Source organism: Ascaphus truei, chromosome 5 (genome assembly GCF_040206685.1).
Source record: "Ascaphus truei isolate aAscTru1 chromosome 5, aAscTru1.hap1, whole genome shotgun sequence".
NCBI classification, from domain to species: domain Eukaryota; kingdom Metazoa; phylum Chordata; class Amphibia; order Anura; family Ascaphidae; genus Ascaphus; species Ascaphus truei.
In genome coordinates, this window is record NC_134487.1 from 286,841,710 (window position 1) to 286,860,627 (window position 18,918).

Genomic DNA, 18,918 nt, shown 5'->3' on the forward strand with positions numbered 1-18,918 from the left:
CTATTGGTGCTAGAGGTATTCCACGTCAGAATGAATTGCAGTAGAGCTACATGACATAGGGAGAGGGTATGAATCTGTGCAGAAAGGCTGCCTGAGCCTCACCTAAAATATCAGAAAATGTTTTTCGACAATAAGTCACAATGGTTCCAAATGTTCATGTAGAATTAGAATTGTAAAATGTAAAATACCAGTAAAACAAAAAGTTTGAATGGCAAAGTAAGTAAGTTGTAATGTCTGTAAAGCTAATATTACTGTTACTGACCGACAATGTTTTTTTGGTAAGTTTAATCAACAAGAAATATTTGTTTATGGCAAAGAGTGAGGCAAGATACTGACGTCTGCTGGCCTATTATAGTATTATGTATAGTATTACGTTATCTGTAGGCCAATTGCCAAATTTGATTTTAACCAAAACTGGTGAATGTGACAGTGATGTACTTCTATACCTCCAGTCAATTTGTGGCTGGAACAACCCCACAGAGAAAATAGAGCTGATATTATCTGTGTGTCAATTTGCAAAACTTGATTTTAAGTGAAATAAGATAAATACCAGTGGTGAATGTGATGGTGAGAGTAAACCTAAATTTTCAGCTGATACAATTCTTGATCGCTATTTGTTGCCGCTCTGTCCTGGGCCTGCCTACTTCTCCTAGTCTCGCTCCTACCCGTCCAACCCCCCTCCCCACGCTGGAGAATAATGGCAGCAGTGAAGTAAAGGAAGTATATATATTAAAGGAGAAATAAGGCGTGAAGTGATCTGAGCAAAAACAGGAAATGACGTTGTGGTTTTGGTTGGTCGGAAGGGCTACGTAGTTATGGACAAGTAGCCCAGAAAGCACATGGACACGGGACCCCGATTCTAACAATATGGACAAATGAAATGTTTGCGGGTGTTGTGTTTCTGACCTGCTAATGTGCCCATCCTTACATGATATGTCTGTGTTTTAATTGCTTTTAGGACAAAGATTATGATACCTTTTAAGGCATGTAAAACTACTCTTTATTTGTGTACTTTGAACAAATGTATTTTTAATATACAAATTGCTGGAGTTTTTCACATCTTTTAAACATTTTAAACAGATTAAAACTCCCATCTGCAGAGTCTCTGCTATCAGGTAACAGACACTTTCCCGGCTTCTCCTCACCATGCTGAGAAGCTGGCTGTCCCATGCTGGAGAAATTGAAATGAATGAATCTGATATCTCTCCAAATGGGAGGAGAGCAGATTAAATTGGGGTCAATATAAAAAGCCTGGTAATGGGCTGCTAACAATGCATTTGGATGAAAATGAGTATACAATTTTCTGTAAATTAACATAAAAACAGTGAACTGATGCCACTGCCAAGTGGCCTGTGGAACATCGATAGTGGCCGTTATGTGACTTCTCTGCCGCTACACACCTGCAGTTTTTCCAAGGATACGTTGGAAAGAGAATGGACGAAACTTGTATCCTGTCCCCAGGTAAAACTTATTCTGGAATTCCACCCTGGAAGGAAGACAATTATTTCACAAAACGTCTGCCCCTCCTGGTCCAGGTCAGTTGAAGTCAGTCCAGTTTTCTACATTATTTGCTCTGGATTTATTTGGTTCATGAGGGTTCTAGGCTCCTGTCACTGAAGGTGTTAATGCAGAGGGGGACTTATGGATAGAGCCATCTCTTGTCCCAATTGAAAGATAAGGACGGGTGAACCAAGTGGTAACACTAGTTTGTCTTTAACTCCATGCACTTAGTGGAGAACCTGAATAATGATTATAAGAAGGCTTGTTTTGATGATCATGATGATCTTGTAAGTCAGGTCATGGAAAGAAGTTTGTCCTTTGTCATTTTCTGCTATTAATTCTAATTGGAGCCACCCAATTAGAGAGAAATGTGCCAATGATTCAATGGACAATGCTAATCAGGCAAATGTAGGTGTTTTCCTAATGGAAATTATAATAAAAATATATTGAAATTAACACAAGAAAATGTCTTCTTTCAAAAGCATTAAAAAGGCGCAGAGAAAATTATAAAGCACTAACCAGAGCCCCAGTGCTAAAGATAACATTGGCATTGCAAACATTTTCTAGGAAATTCTCACTGTGTTACAGACTTCTGCTGACTACGAGGAACCAAGAAGAAGAATTGTAGACCAGACAGAAACATAATAACAGACAGCACAGAAAAGGACATCTGTGGAGACACACAATCATTCTGCAGCTATAATACCCACTAACATTATTTGCACACATCAATGCTCCTATAACCCTCTCACTGCCAGGCTAGCACTGCCACCACTGCAATTCTCTGCAGTCCTCACAATCCCCAGTGGTAGCAAAGAGGTTTAGCATTTGAAAGACTACTTGTCTCCTGATGCCGTACTTTCCTGGCAAAGGATATATGGGAAATGAGGACCTACCAGTGCAGCCGCAGCGTGTGCAGGAAGGCAGATATCCCCTCCATAACCAGCAGGATCCACAAGGTCATGTTTGCAAAGATGGTGAAGGTGACGGAGACTGCAATGAACCCATAACTCTGTGTTCTGAAGGCTGGGCGCATCACCATCATCCAGAGAACCTCAGTCAACTCTGTATGTGATGAGAAACACAGCTACGTTCTGGGATACTTATACTGCCAGTAAGAACGAGGGCATTCACAGGTATAATAACCTGATCCAGTGGTTTCTAAGGCCAGTCCTCAAGTACCCTGTGCAGGCCATATTTTAAGGATATCCCTGCTTGAGCACAGGTGGTTCTGTCAAAATTAATTAGTCATATGTGCACAATCAGGTATATACTTACAATCTGGACTATTAGGGGTACTTGAGGTCTGGAGATGGGAACCCGTGTGATATACAATGCGCTGCACAAAGTTATATATGGAATACAAGCAAAGTGACTTTAGAAGAAGGAAAAGGCTTTTATTGTGTTGACGTTTCAGCCCTACACATCCTCAGAAGGGTCCACTGAAGGATTTAAATGTTAAACATAGACAGCTTCACATTGCATTGTACATGCATGCTCCTCATTTGAATGGTTCTCATACTTTCTGGCATGTGGATGATATGTGTTGGTAGGTATGTGAGATCAGCTATCAAAGGAGTTAACTTCAGTCTGTCCACCATTTAGGTGTAATGTGAAACATGGTGTTCAATTTGTTCTATGCATTGTTAACAATTTTTTCAACAAAATATAGTAATCTGCACGGCCTAAGTATCCTAATGGAACAACTAACACTATACTCCTACATCAACAGTCAATCGGAAGGGGTGCTCCAGGAAAGAAAGGTACACATTTCAGCTGTGATATGGATATATGGGCGATGTTTCCTGCCACTTAGGTAATGCCTTATTGCAGTTATTATCAGCGAATAAGGAAATTTGCGAGATCAGATGCACAAATAAAGAAATGCAGGGTAATGCCAGGAGGGACTGTTTTTCACCCAGAAGCCTTTCCACTCATTTGCACTCTTGGTTCAGATAATAATTGTGTTGGATGTTGCATTGTAGAAGTGAAAAAACTCACGGTCATGAGCCAAACTCAGAGCCCAGAGTCGCAGGTAGGAGGCTGTGTTGGATATGCATCCCAGGCAGAACTCTATGGTGTGGATAACTTCGTGAACAAATATATCCCCAATGTCAAACTGAAAAATACCCATAGGAGAAGAAACTATTATGGATCAATACCACTCACATCATCCTAAAGAAACACCAGAGACACATCATTTTCACTTCCTCTTTCTCCTGCAGAGACATCAGGGACCCATACTGTACCCACCCCAGATGCTCCCCCTAGCGCAAAACCTGCACTGAGGTATTAGGTGTCAGGAAGGCGTGGCCGTGACATCCCATTAGCGGTTCGCCCTCATTGGCTGAACCGCGCATGTGACCCAGCCACTGCATGACAAAGAAAATGATTTGTCTGGCCGAGAATCGTGCGCATGGTCGCATTTGGTCGCACACCCTATGGCGTGCCTCAAAGAGGTACGGCCTTTTGTTTGCGGTGCTCGATGTCGCACGAGCGCATGCAGCCACTATAATCGCGGCCTAAGAGACATCAGGGACACATACCACTCACCACTTCCCACACAGACACGATGGACACATACCTTCCACAAACACATCAGGGAAACCTACTTCTCATCTCCTCCTTCTACAGAGATATCTGGGAAACATACCTCTATTCTCTTTCCCCAGACACACCAAGAGCACATGTGACCCAACTGTTCCCAAATTCATGCTTCCCATTCATTACGTGCCCCTTATTACCACTTCATTGTCTGCGGGAGTAGCTTCAACCCCGGAGGGTTTTGAGAATTCTATCTGAATAACTTCTGAACCGTCGTCTCTTTCAAACGCTTCAACTTCAAGAGTTGTTTCCTGCTAGACTGACAAATGGAAGCAACTCAGACTGAATTACAAAATACTTTTATCGTCATTCCAGAATATTGTAATGTTATTCTACTTCAGGGTCCATTCCTATGAAGGATTACCACTAGCTCATAATTATCAACAATAGCATCCTATTTGGAAATTCAAATTCAAACAAACGATCTCACCTCCAATGAATGCGTTGGAGGTGTAAGTCATAAGATTTTAACATATCTTTCAGAGGGAGAGTCATCCTACTCATGTAGCAAGACTAAACTTTCCCGGAAATGTTAGAGAAAAAACATTTTCTCACAACTCCATGGAAGGTGAGTCTGGGGTAGCTGGAGCAACTCAATATTGGTTCACCTGCTGCCTGCTGCTTTCTTCCCCGTGGCTGTGGAACGTTGAACAAAGTCCCAGCACTGAAAATACTAATGAGACATTTGTGGGAAGTTGTTGTGTACACAGTATATAGATGAGAAAATGATGGAGATTTGGTAGCAGCTTATTAAGTTTGATGACTTTGGCCTTTCTCCATAGTGTATGAAGAGCTGCATATATTAAGGCTAGTACTAAAAAAAGAAAAGAGCACTGACAATACTTTTACACAAACAGTTTGTATTGATTTTAAAAAGCCCTCTAAAGGACAGCATATAAAACACATTCAACCATAGAATACATAGAGAAACTTACATATATATGTATTTGTTTATATATAAATGATTGTGGTGACCGTACCGCTCAGCCTATTACTTAAGTAGATATAAAGTATATACAACAGGGTGCAATAGGAAACAACTGTATCATTTTTTTTACAAGGTAGGTTCCCAAAGGAACACTATACGTGGTACCTCTGTGATTACTATCTAGAGTTCTACCGTTCCTACTGAGGGGGGCTCCTTACCCCAGCCAATACCCACCTCCTTTATTTTAAATTCGCACTTTTGTTTTAGGTATGCCTCATACTGAGGCTTTAGTTCACAAACCATATATTTTAATTGAGGATATCTCCAAATAAAGTTTATTTTAAAATTACTCACCACTATCACTAGTTCAGTTACCATACCTTCATTTATTGGTCTCCTATCCTGTGATATCAGTTTATCAGCCATTTCAGAGTGCTCTCATTATAGGGGATTCTTTTTTCTTTGTATATTTGTTAGGTTCCCAAAGGAACCTGAAAAGATCCTATATCTAGCACTCACGGTGGAATGGGATAGATGGACTCGTAGTCCGTGAGATTCCAAATATCTCTACAAGGGGGTCGTAAGAACAAACGCTAGCCAGAAACGGACATATATAATATATATGTTCACATAGGACTAAAAAGTTAAAAAAAGAATACAATTTTAATAATAATAAATTAATAAGCAAGTTAACATATAATACACAGTGTAATTAAAATTACTCATATGAGGCCAAAGCCTAGGTGTGTATGTGTAACTGAGCAATCCTCATATACTGACCCCTTCTTAGGCAGTTGTATTAATACCCCTATTGCCCTACTGTGACCATCTATGGTGAATATGTGAGAGATACTCACTGTAGTTTTATTCACATTATTTGCTGATAGTGTGGTGATGTGTATTTCTATTGTGGACATATACATTCATTTATATAAATTGATATTTGTATGATATATATATATATATATGATTACTGAGCCTGCGGGTTACCTACTGCACTGCTGCACCAATTCACGTTCCTCCCATTATACATACCATTTCAGGTGACTTTATTAAATGGTCTAGAGGTATATGCTATATTACAGCATTTATACATGGGCGTTGGCCTCATATGAGGAATTTTAATTACACCGTTTATTATATGTTCACTTGTTGATCAATTTATTATTATTAAAAAAAAATGTTTTAGTCCGATGTGAACATATCTACTATATATTTGTGAAAGCACTGTATGTCTGCGTCCCTAGCGGCAATCTCATTGGTCCCTTGGCCTGCCCGCCCCCGCACCTCTCATTGGCCTGAGGCAGAGTGACGGGCAAAAACACACACACACACACCCTCACTCTCCCCCGTCAGTTGGACCGCAGCTCACCTTCCACACACACCCCCCCCTCCTCTCCCGGTGCCCCTCACTCTCTCCCCCCACCTCACCCAAATCCCCACGCTCCGCAACATCCCGAGCCGCACCATCACCCTCACCGTGCGCCACGGCCCTCCTGCTCAGCAGCAAACTCCAGGCTCCTCCCCCCTTTTGCTCTCCCCCTCACGTGCGCCGGCTCCCGGACGGAGGGGAAGCGCGGCGCGGGACTCCCCCTCACGTGCGCCGCTACCTGAGAGGGGAAGCGCGGCGCGGGACTCCCCCTCACGTGCGTCGGCTCCCGGACGGAGGGGAAGCGCGGCCACTCTTGCCCCCCCCCCCAGCTTCCCGAACTCACCTCCTGCCCCAGCCAGATGCCACAGGGTCAAGGTAAGTCACCCACCGTCTCCCACCCACGCACTGTCACCCAGTCACCCACACACCCACCCAGTCACTTTCACCCAGTCACCCACCCACCCAGTCACCCACCCACTCACTCAGTCACCCACCCACTCACTCAGTCACCCACCCACTCAGTCACCCACCCAGTCACTTTCACCCAGTCACCCACTCAGTCACCCACCCACCCACCCACCCACCCACTCACTCAAGTCACCCACCCACCCACTCACTCACTCAAGTCACCCACCCACTCAGTCAAGTCAAAGTCACCCACCCACCCAGTCACACACCCACCCAGTCACACACCCACCCACCCAGTCACACACCCACCCACCCAGTCACACACCCACCCACCCAGTCACCCACCCAGTCACCCACTCACCCAGTCAGTCACCCACCCAGTCACCCACCCAGTCAGTCACCCACCCACCCAGTCACCCACCCAGTCACCCACCCACTCAGTCACCCACCCACTCAGTCACCCACCCAGTCACTTTCACCCAGTCACCCACCCACTCAGTCACCCACCCACCCACCCACTCACTCAAGTCACCCACCCACCCACTCAGTCAAGTCAAAGTCACCCACCCACCCAGTCACACAACCCAGTCACACACCCACCCATCCAGTCACACACCCACCCATCCAGTCACACACCCACCCATCCAGTCACACACCCACCCAGTCACCCACCCATCCAGTCACCCACCCACCCAGTCACCCACCCAGTCAGTCACCCACCAACCCAGTCACCCACCCAGTCAGTCACCCACCCACCCAGTCACCCACCCACTCAGTCACCCACCCAGTCACTCAGTCACCCACCCACCCACTCAGTCACCCACCCAGTCACTCAGTCACCCACCCAGTCACTCAGTCACCCACCCAGTCACTCAGTCACCCACTCACCCAGTCAGTCACCCACTCACCCAGTCAGTCACCCACTCACCCACCCAGTCAGTCAGTCACCCACTCACCCAGTCAGTCACCCACTCACCCACCCAGTCAGTCAGTCACCCAGTCAGTCACCCACTCACCCACCCAGTCAGTCACCCACTCACCCACCCACCCAGTCAGTCAGTCACCCAGTCAGTCACCCAGTCAGTCACCCAGTCAGTCACCCAGTCAGTCACCCACTCACCCACCCAGTCAGTCACCCACTCACCCACCCAGTCAGTCACCCACTCACCCAGTCACCCACCCACTCAGTCACCCACCCACTCAGTCACCCACCCAGTCACCCACTCACCCAGTCACCCACTCACCCAGTCAGTCAGTCAGTCACCCACTCACCCAGTCAGTCAGTCACCCACTCACCCACCCAGTCAGTCAGTCACCCACTCACCCACCCAGTCAGTCAGTCACCCACTCACCCACCCAGTCAGTCAGTCACCCACTCACCCACCCAGTCAGTCAGTCACCCACTCACCCACCCACTCACTCAAGTCACCCACCCACCCACTCACTCACTCAAGTCACCCACCCACTCAGTCAAGTCAAAGTCACCCACCCACCCAGTCACACACCCACCCAGTCACACACCCACGCACCCACCCAGTCACACACCCACCCACCCAGTCACCCACCCAGTCACCCACCCAGTCACCCACCCACCCAGTCAGTCACCCACCCAGTCACCCACCCAGTCAGTCACCCACCCACCCAGTCACCCACCCAGTCACCCACCCACTCAGTCACCCACCCAGTCACTTTCACCCAGTCACCCACCCACTCAGTCACCCACCCACCCACCCACCCACCCACTCACTCAAGTCACCCACCCACTCAGTCAAGTCAAAGTCACCCACCCACCCAGTCACACAACCCAGTCACACAACCCAGTCACACACCCACCCATCCAGTCACACACCCACCCATCCAGTCACACACCCACCCTGTCACCCACCCAGTCAGTCACCCACCCACCCAGTCACCCACCCACTCAGTCACCCACCCAGTCACTCAGTCACCCACCCACCCACTCAGTCACCCACCCAGTCACTCAGTCACCCACCCAGTCACTCAGTCACCCACTCACCCAGTCAGTCACCCACTCACCCAGTCAGTCACCCACTCACCCAGTCAGTCACCCACTCACCCAGTCAGTCACCCACTCACCCACCCAGTCAGTCAGTCACCCACTCACCCAGTCAGTCACCCACTCACCCACCCAGTCAGTCAGTCACCCACTCACCCAGTCAGTCACCCACTCACCCACCCAGTCAGTCACCCACTCACCCACCCAGTCAGTCACCCACTCACCCACCCACCCAGTCAGTCAGTCACCGAGTCAGTCACCGAGTCAGTCACCCAGTCAGTCACCCAGTCAGTCACCCAGTCAGTCACCCAGTCAGTCACCCAGTCAGTCACCCAGTCAGTCACCCACTCACCCACCCAGTCAGTCACCCACTCACCCACCCACCCAGTCAGTCAGTCACCCAGTCACCCAGTCAGTCACCCAGTCAGTCACCCAGTCAGTCACCCAGTCAGTCACCCAGTCCGTCACCCACTCACCCACCCAGTCAGTCACCCACTCACCCACCCAGTCAGTCACCCACTCACCCAGTCACCCACCCACTCAGTCAGTCACCCAGTCACTCAGTCACCCACCCAGTCACCCAGTCACCCACTCACCCAGTCAGTCAGTCAGTCAGTCACCCACTCACCCAGTCAGTCAGTCACCCACTCACCCACCCAGTCAGTCAGTCAGTCACCCACTCACCCACCCAGTCAGTCAGTCACCCACTCACCCACCCAGTCAGTCACCCACTCACCCACCCAGTCAGTCAGTCACCCACTCACCCACCCACTCACTCAAGTCACCCACCCACCCACGTCACCCACCCACTCAGTCAAGTCAAAGTCACCCACCCACCCAGTCACACACCCACCCAGTCACACACCCACCCACCCACCCAGTCACACACCCACCCACCCAGTCACACACCCACCCACCCAGTCACCCACCCAGTCACCCACCCAGTCACCCACCCACCCAGTCAGTCAGTCACCCACTCACCCAGTCAGTCACCCACTCACCCACCCAGTCAGTCAGTCACCCACCCAGCCAGTCACCAACTCACCCACCCAGTCAGTCAGTCACCCAGTCAGTCACCCACTCACCCACCCAGTCAGTCACCCACTCACCCACCCACCCAGTCAGTCAGTCACCGAGTCAGTCACCGAGTCAGTCACCGAGTCAGTCACCCAGTCAATCACCCAGTCAGTCACCCAGTCAGTCACCCAGTCAGTCACCCAGTCAGTCACCCACTCACCCACCCAGTCAGTCACCCACTCACCCACCCACCCAGTCAGTCAGTCACCCAGTCACCCAGTCAGTCACCCAGTCAGTCACCCAGTCCGTCACCCAGTCCGTCACCCAGTCCGTCACCCACTCAGTCAGTCACCCACTCACCCACCCAGTCAGTCACCCACTCACCCAGTCACCCACCCACTCAGTCACCCACCCACTCAGTCACCCACCCACTCAGTCACCCACCCAGTCACCCAGTCACCCACTCACCCAGTCACCCACTCACCCAGTCAGTCAGTCAGTCAGTCACCCACTCACCCAGTCAGTCAGTCACCCACTCACCCACCCAGTCAGTCAGTCACCCACTCACCCACCCAGTCAGTCAGTCACCCACTCACCCACCCAGTCAGTCACCCACTCACCCACCCACTCACTCAAGTCACCCACCCACCCACTCACTCACTCAAGTCACCCACCCACTCAGTCAAGTCAAAGTCACCCACCCACCCAGTCACACACCCACCCAGTCACACACCCACCCACCCACCCAGTCACACACCCACCCACCCAGTCACACACCCACCCACCCAGTCACCCACCCAGTCACCCACCCAGTCACCCACCCACCCAGTCAGTCACCCACCCAGTCACCCACCCAGTCAGTCACCCACCCACCCAGTCACCCACCCACCCAGTCACTTTCACCCAGTCACTTTCACCCAGTCACCCACCCACTCAGTCACCCACCCACCCACCCACCCACTCACTCAAGTCACCCACCCACTCAGTCAAGTCAAAGTCACCCACCCACCCAGTCACACACCCACCCACCCAGTCACACACCCACCCACCCAGTCACACACCCACCCACCCAGTCACCCACCCAGTCACCCACCCAGTCAGTCACCCACCCACCCAGTCACCCACCCAGTCACCCACCCACTCAGTCACCCACCCACTCAGTCACCCACCCAGTCACTTTCACCCAGTCACCCACCCACTCAGTCACCCACCCACCCACTCACTCAAGTCACCCACCCACTCAGTCAAGTCAAAGTCACCCACCCACCCAGTCACACAACCCAGTCACACAACCCAGTCACACACCCATCCAGTCACCCACCCAGTCAGTCACCCACCCACCCAGTCACCCACCCAGTCAGTCACCCACCCACCCAGTCACCCACCCACTCAGTCACCCACCCAGTCACTCAGTCACCCACCCACCCACTCAGTCACCCACCCAGTCACTCAGTCACCCACCCAGTCACTCAGTCACCCACCCAGTCACTCAGTCACCCACTCACCCAGTCAGTCACCCACTCACCCAGTCAGTCACCCACTCACCCAGTCAGTCACCCACTCACCCAGTCAGTCACCCACTCACCCACCCAGTCAGTCAGTCACCCACTCACCCAGTCAGTCACCCACTCACCCACCCAGTCAGTCAGTCACCCACTCACCCAGTCAGTCACCCACTCACCCACCCAGTCAGTCAGTCACCCAGTCAGTCACCCACTCACCCACCCAGTCAGTCACCCACTCACCCACCCACCCAGTCAGTCAGTCACCGAGTCAGTCACCCAGTCAGTCACCCAGTCAGTCACCCAGTCAGTCACCCAGTCAGTCACCCAGTCAGTCACCCACTCACCCACCCAGTCAGTCACCCACTCACCCACCCAGTCAGTCACCCACTCACCCAGTCACCCACCCACTCAGTCACCCACCCAGTCACTCAGTCACCCACCCAGTCACCCACTCACCCAGTCAGTCAGTCAGTCACCTACTCACCCAGTCAGTCAGTCACCCACTCACCCACCCAGTCAGTCAGTCACCCACTCACCCACCCAGTCAGTCAGTCACCCACTCACCCACCCAGTCAGTCAGTCACCCACTCACCCACCCAGTCAGTCAGTCACCCACTCACCCACCCAGTCAGTCAGTCAGTCACCCACTCACCCACCCAGTCAGTCACCCACTCACCCACCCAGTCAGTCAGTCACCCACTCACCCACCCACCCAGTCAGTCAGTCACCCACTCACCCACCCAGTCAGTCAGTCACCCACTCACCCACCCAGTCAGTCAGTCACCCACTCACCCACCCAGTCAGTCAGTCACCCACTCACCCACCCAGTCAGTCTCCCACTCACCCACCCAGTCAGTCTCCCACTCACCCACCCAGTCAGTCTCCCACTCACCCACCCAGTCAGTCTCCCACTCACCCACCCAGTCAGTCTCCCACTCACCCACCCAGTCAGTCTCCCACTCACCCACCCAGTCAGTCTCCCACTCACCCACCCAGTCAGTCTCCCACCCAGTCAGTCTCCCACTCAGTCAGTCTCCCACTCAGTCAGTCTCCCACTCAGTCAGTCTCCCACTCAGTCAGTCTCCCACTCAGTCAGTCTCCCACCCAGTCAGTCTCCCACCCAGTCAGTCTCCCACCCAGTCAGTCTCCCACCCAGTCAGTCTCCCACCCACTCAGTCTCCCACCCACTCAGTCTCCCACCCACTCAGTCTCCCACCCACCCACCCACCCACCCATTCAGTTTCCCACCCACCCACCCATTCAGTTTCCCACTCACCCACCCATTCAGTTTCCCACTCACCCACCCATTCAGTTTCCCACTCACCCACCCATTCAGTTTCCCACTCATCCACCCATTCAGTCTCCCACTCACCCACCCATTCAGTCTCCCACTCACCCACCCTTTCAGTCTCCCACTCACCCACCCATTCAGTCTCCCACTCACCCACCCTTCAGTCTCCCACTCACCCACCCATTCAGTCTCCCACTCACCCACCCTTTCAGTCTCACACTCACCCACCCATTCAGTCTCACACTCACCCACCCAGTCTCACCCAAAACCACCCACCCAGTCACTGACCCCACCCACCCACTCACCGACCCCACCCACCCAGTCACCGACCCCACCTACCCACTCACTGACCCACCCAGTCACCGACCCCAGTCACTGACCCACCCAGTCACCGACCCTGAAAAAGTCACCCAGTCACCGACCCACCCACCGACCCAAAGTCACCCACCCAAAGTCACCCACCCACCCACCAACCCAGAGTCACCCACCCACCCACCGACCCAAAGTCACCCACCCACCGACCCAAAGTCATCCACCCCCCGACTTAACTCACCCACCCAACCACCGACCCAACTCACCCACCCAACCACCGACCCAAAGTCACCCACTGACCCAAAGTCACCCACCCACCGACCCAAAGTCAAACCGACCCAAAGTCACCCACCCACCGGCCCAAAGTCACCCACCCACCAACCCAAAGTCACCCACCCACCGACCCAAAGTCACCCACCCACCGACCCAAAGTCACCCACCCACCGACCCAAAGTCACCCACCCACCGACCCAAAGTCACACACCCACTGACCCAAAGTCACACACCCACCGACCCAAAGTCACCCACCCACCGACCCAAAGTCAAACCGACCCAAAGTCACCCACCCAGTCACCGACCCAAAGTCACCCACTCAGTCACCAACCCACCCACCCACTCAGTCAAGTGTCACCCACCCACCCACACAGTCACCCACACACTCAGTCAACTCAGTCACCCACCTAGCTGTCAAGGGGGGGGGGGAAGCCTAACCCTGTCGTTCGCCCCCCCCCCAAAATTACATCCCGGGCAACGCCGGGTCTCTCAGCTAGTATATTATATATGTCAGTTTCTGGCTAGCCTTTGGTCCAACGACCCCCTTGTAGAGATATTTGGAATCTCACAGACTGTGAGTCCATCTATCCCTTTCCACAGTGAGTACGAGCTACAGTACAGGATCTTTTCAGGTTCCTGCGGGAACCTATCTTGAAAAATGATATTTTTATATATACATGCACTCAAACATTATAAGCAAATTAAATTTAGTTGCATTTACTTGTTTGGTAGGTACAAATTATAGTTAATATTAAGTTATATAAACACGTATTTTGTGTTATTTTTTTATGGTTACACTGTAACTTTATATATCAATTTTATAATTACATGTATGCTTCAACAAATGAGCTGCCTTCTACATTTGAAGGGCATTGATTTTAGTAGTAGTATGTTGGTTTGCTACTAATTATACATAATACAAATTAGCTGTACTAAAACGAATTTATAGGAAAAAACTATGTGATTTAATTCCAGTTCAATGCTATCAGGAAATGCATTGGCTAAGTGTATTTTTTAATCAATGTTTAACAGCTGTGGCTCCGTTACAAATCAAGCACCATAACAATGTAACCGAATGTGATTGGATCAAAGGGGCTATATAACACACTAGCAACCTCTGTACGTGACCGTGACGAAGCACGCAAGTGCAAAACGCATAGAGGTCACGTGAGGTTGCTACGCGCGTTCTGATTGGTTGGGTTGCGTACCGGTGCAGAGAAGTTTAAAGACCTTACACAGCTGATGGTGTTCGTGGTCCAGACCTATCCCAACATCACCCGTCGGCTGCGTATCTTGATCTGCCGGCTTTCACCTTCCACTCCCCATTTTGCACATATGAAAAATTGGCTATGTATTCTATGTATTTTATGGTTGAATGTTTTTTATATGCTGTCCTTTAGAGGCCTTTAAAAAAATGAATACAACATTTTTTGCAAATGTATCCTCAGTGCGTTCTTTGCTTTCTTTCCTTCTTTATCACTCTGAGTTCCCTTCTATTAGGAGGAATTGGAGTACTCCTGCGGATTGCAGTACAGGGATTACAGTTTTCATTACGCTTATACTGTATGGGACAGCATGAGCATCGATATCCATATATATTTAGTACTAAAGAGAGTAGAGTGCTGGAAAATGAAGAGGAAGGGAGGATGGTTGTTTTTGAATCAGCTAGCAAACAAGGCTGATAAACAATATGGAGTATTTGTTTTAACTTCCAAGTTTCTATATCCTTTTATGACACAGAAACATCAGGATAAAAAAATAGAACGAATTAGCACTCGTCCTGGCTACTATAATTGATATGGAGGTGCTATGATCCTGCATCTATACCACTAGATGCATACAACCATACAAAAACCAAACTGGATCAGCACTCAAAAAGTAAATCAAAGAAAATGAAGGACTTACTTGGTGTCACCAATTTTCTTCTTTAATGTATGAATACTGTACACACAAACAGCACACACAGGGAGAGGAAACGTTAGCAGACACACAATGTTATATGAGCACAATAGAGCAAGCCTGACAAAGGGGCCAGGAGGCCTTGAAACATTGCTCTATAGTGCACATACTATACAACAGTGTGTGTCTGCTAACTTCTCCTCTCCCTGTGTGTGCTGCTTTTTTCTGTTTTGCTGCTTTTTTTGATACATTAAAGAAGAAACTTAGTGACCCCAAAAGCAAAACGTAAGTCCCTAATTTTCTGTGATTTACTTACTGAGTGCTCATCCAGTTTGTTTTTTGTACAGAAACATTAAGAACCTAGACCTTTCCTGATGCTTCCAGAGAGACATCAGGGGCTGGGACTCGTACTGATTACTCAATTCTCCTGCTAGACCTCAGGAACATAATTCTCTCACTTAGGGGCCTATTCACTAAAGATAAGTAATTCATCAAGCATTTTGGGCACTTCTCAAACGAGTTTGCGAGTGTAGCTATTCACAAAGCTTCGATAACTTGCCGAACTCGCTCGGGAACGGCTTCTCCCTCATCGGTACCGCTCCTGCACAGACAAACCGAGCGGGAGCTAAAAAAATGCTCAAACTCGCATTTTTTGAGATATTACACTATTCAGGTAGCTTCGATAATTACATTGCGGCTGCAACTCGCAAGCAACTCGCAGGTTCTCATTTACAGGCAGCTTCATTACCTTAGCGGCTAAACGCTAAGGTAATGAAGCGGTTAAATACCAGTGCACAGTTTATTGGGGGTAGAGAGAGAGGGTGAAGGTGGTATTTGGCCCATGATGGGTGTTTATGCCACCGGGAGGGTTACCAGAGGAGTTAACCCCTTCATTGCCATAGTGGTTACCACTGCTATGGTAGTGAAGGGGTTAACCCCCCACCCCCCCCGCAACATTCCCTGTAGACCTAACCACCCACCCTTTACCCACCCCGAAGAAACCAGGTATTCACGTTTAACTCCTTCATTGCCTTAGCGGCTAGCCGCTAAGGTAATGAAGCTGTTTTTATTTTATCTTAATAACAGAGTATTGAAGCAGGGGTCTCATGAGCAGAACCGCATTAATTTCAGCCTTGCGGATCACAAGCTTCCCGAGTTACAGGCCCTTGTATGGGGTGCTGGTATCTCCCTGCATTGTTTAAATGTCCCGCGTCACGTGACCGGGAGATTTAAATACACAGGTGATACCGGCACCCCATACCGGGGCCTGTAACTCGGGAAGCAGGGGGTCCCAGGACCTTAAATGAATGTGGTTCAGCTCAGGAGACCCACTGCTACAAGACTCTGTTCTTAAAATGTAAATAAAAACAGTGTGATCGTCTGTAAGAGCTGTGCAGGGAGATGCAGTTCTCGATGTGCAGCTCTCTATGTGCCAGCAGATCCCAGCAGAACTTAGAAAAATGCTGAGATAAGGACACTGCTATCCCGAGCGGTATTGGCATTTTCCTACCTTTACTTGTGATAATTCTTTGTGAATACTGTGATAACACAAATGTCAGACCGTGAGGTAGGATCATGCCAAAAGGTTCGATTGGCAGTGATAACATCGAAGTTTAGTAAATAGGCACCTTAACCTCACACACAGAGGCATCAGAAATATATGTTACAACCTCTTGCAATGAGACATCAAGTTCACATCTTTGACTAATTACTTTCCTTAATCCTGTACCTTTTTGTCATATGTAGTGCCCATGTCTACAGAGCTCAAGGTTCTTGGATGATCCACATTAATAACGTCCGAGTTACCTCTTTCAGCTCTCAGAGAGCCCTGACTTGATTGTTGTTGGACTACAAAACAAAATAAATAGGATAATTAGTAAAATGTAGAAAGTAATCTAATTCTTCCTCTACACGAGTTCTATGAAGAGAGAGAGAGAAAGAGAGAGAGAGAGAGAGAGAGAGCGCTCTCATCCCATCCATTGGCTCTTTCTTAAAGCTTTCCTTCGGATCCCTGGGGTAACCACAGCATTCTATTCATGTGCAAATTAAGGGGATCTACCTGTGGGAAAGTGCATTGGTTATTCCTAAAACCATGTGTGGTCAGTGATCCCCAAGGAGAGGTTTGTGAACTACCGGTGTAAATATTACTTCAACAAAGGCATCGCATTCATATACTGTATCCCTAAAGTCTATTTCCAAAAGGATTAATATACCTATCAGGGCATATACCTCTCTCCCACACTGTCTACTGAGTGATCAGGGTCGCATGCCTGTCTATCCCTCTCTCCTCCTAGTAGAGAGTCATCATGGTCAGAGATATTACGTGCACATGATCAACATATACGTCATCAACAAAGACATGAGGAGCAGATATTGCAGCTCTATTCACCCGTACATGGATATCAAGGACACTTGCATCCCACAAACGATTTCCCGGGTAGTACCACTAACCTCTTTATCGTGGTCACTGGCTGATGCTTCATAATTTGAGGTGTGTGGAAAGCCAAATTGAATTACAATCTGATTTTATGATGTGCATCTGTCACAGAGTTGGGAGGTGATGTATGTCTCACTTACAACCAAGGACATTTTAGAATATTGTTTATTGATTAGGAGGACAGACTTGCTTCTTCTGTGGTTTAGTGCTTGAAGTGCTGTGACAGGGTCTCTTCCCTGCATAAAGGCCTGGCTTATAAAGCCTATCATTAGCTACTGAGTCGAGCGGGAGCTGGTTAATTTGCAGCCTGAAGCAATTAATCAGTTTGGACCTGGCTCATTACCAGACTTTAAAAACCCTGCAGAAGTAACAATTAGCCCCCACGACTCACAGATAGGGACTAAAGGTCTGATGTTAGTCAGAGGTCCATGCGAAGCTAGGTGTGCTTATTTTTGTTTTCTCCGTATATGCTGAAAAGAAGCAATATTTTATGTTTTGGGCAAAATAAAAGCCTACATTTGTTTTCCAAGAACAGTCTCCTATTTTCACCTTTGCACCAGGGCCGCCGACAGGGAGGGACAGTCGGTACAAGTGTCCGGTGACCGGTGGTGGTGGGATGCCCAGTGGCCGGACAAAGCAGTTGCCACTGGGCCCCGGCTCTCCCCACCTCCAGTCCTCTTTCTCTCTCTCTGTCCCATGCCGGGTCCTCTGCTCCTTGTGTTGCAGCAGCGCTGCTGATCAGATGACCGTGACGTCATCTCTACCCGACGGCCGTTTCGTTCTACACAAACCTCTTGTGCTGCAACACAAGGAGCAGAGGACGCGGAGGTATTGAGGGTTACAGCGATCTGGTGCCAGCTTGTGACAGGAGCAGGTTGTGCTACGAACTGATCAGGTGTACCCTGTAGACTCTGGACTCCCCCACCCCTGTTGATGTCTAAACAAAGAGATTTCTCTCACACATATGGTTGCTTTTTATAATCCTGTAAGTGCAATTCCTATGGGCTACAGATTTTAATAAATGCACTCATTTGTTTAAACAGTTACATGCTATGGAGCTTGCGCTTCTGTTTTTGTTTTTTTCTTAGATTCCTAGTGGTTGGCTATACTACTTATATCTGAAGCTGCAATATACTCCCTGGATCTTCTTTGGGACTTATCTCTCTGGATATTTTTTCAAGTGGAACATTCTTTTGGACTTATCCTTAAATCACTGATCACATTATGGTTTGTTGTAATGTATAGTTTAGATTAATATGTATTATTAATTAATAAAAAAAAATTGTCATTTTTATTATCACTTATTTCCACCTGAGCGCTACATAATTTTGTGTTGTGCTTTTTAATATATAGAT

General features: G+C 49.0%; 1 protein-coding gene across 7 annotated transcripts in view; it reads right to left on the reverse strand.

Annotated features, from left to right (window-relative positions):
• LOC142496104 (V-type proton ATPase 116 kDa subunit a 4-like) overlaps positions 1–16,970 on the reverse strand; it is a 36,378-nt gene extending 19,408 nt beyond the window's left edge. For 5 of the 7 annotated variants that reach the window (XM_075602511.1, XM_075602509.1, XM_075602507.1 and 2 more), the window contains exons 1-5: positions 16,856–16,970; positions 4,245–4,358; positions 3,502–3,619; positions 2,397–2,565; positions 1,401–1,486 (exon numbers count right to left, since the gene is read on the reverse strand). In XM_075602511.1, coding sequence (XP_075458626.1) covers positions 1,401–1,486; positions 2,397–2,565; positions 3,502–3,619; positions 4,245–4,358; positions 16,856–16,879 — 511 coding nt within the window. In that variant the 5' untranslated portion in view covers positions 16,880–16,970. Of the gene's footprint in view, positions 1–929; positions 1,172–1,400; positions 1,487–2,396; positions 2,566–3,501; positions 3,646–4,244; positions 4,364–16,855 lie in introns of those variants that run through there. The other 2 variants (XM_075602504.1, XM_075602505.1) reach the window with 2 other exon arrangements.
• Positions 16,971–18,918: the final 1,948 nt, after the last annotated feature.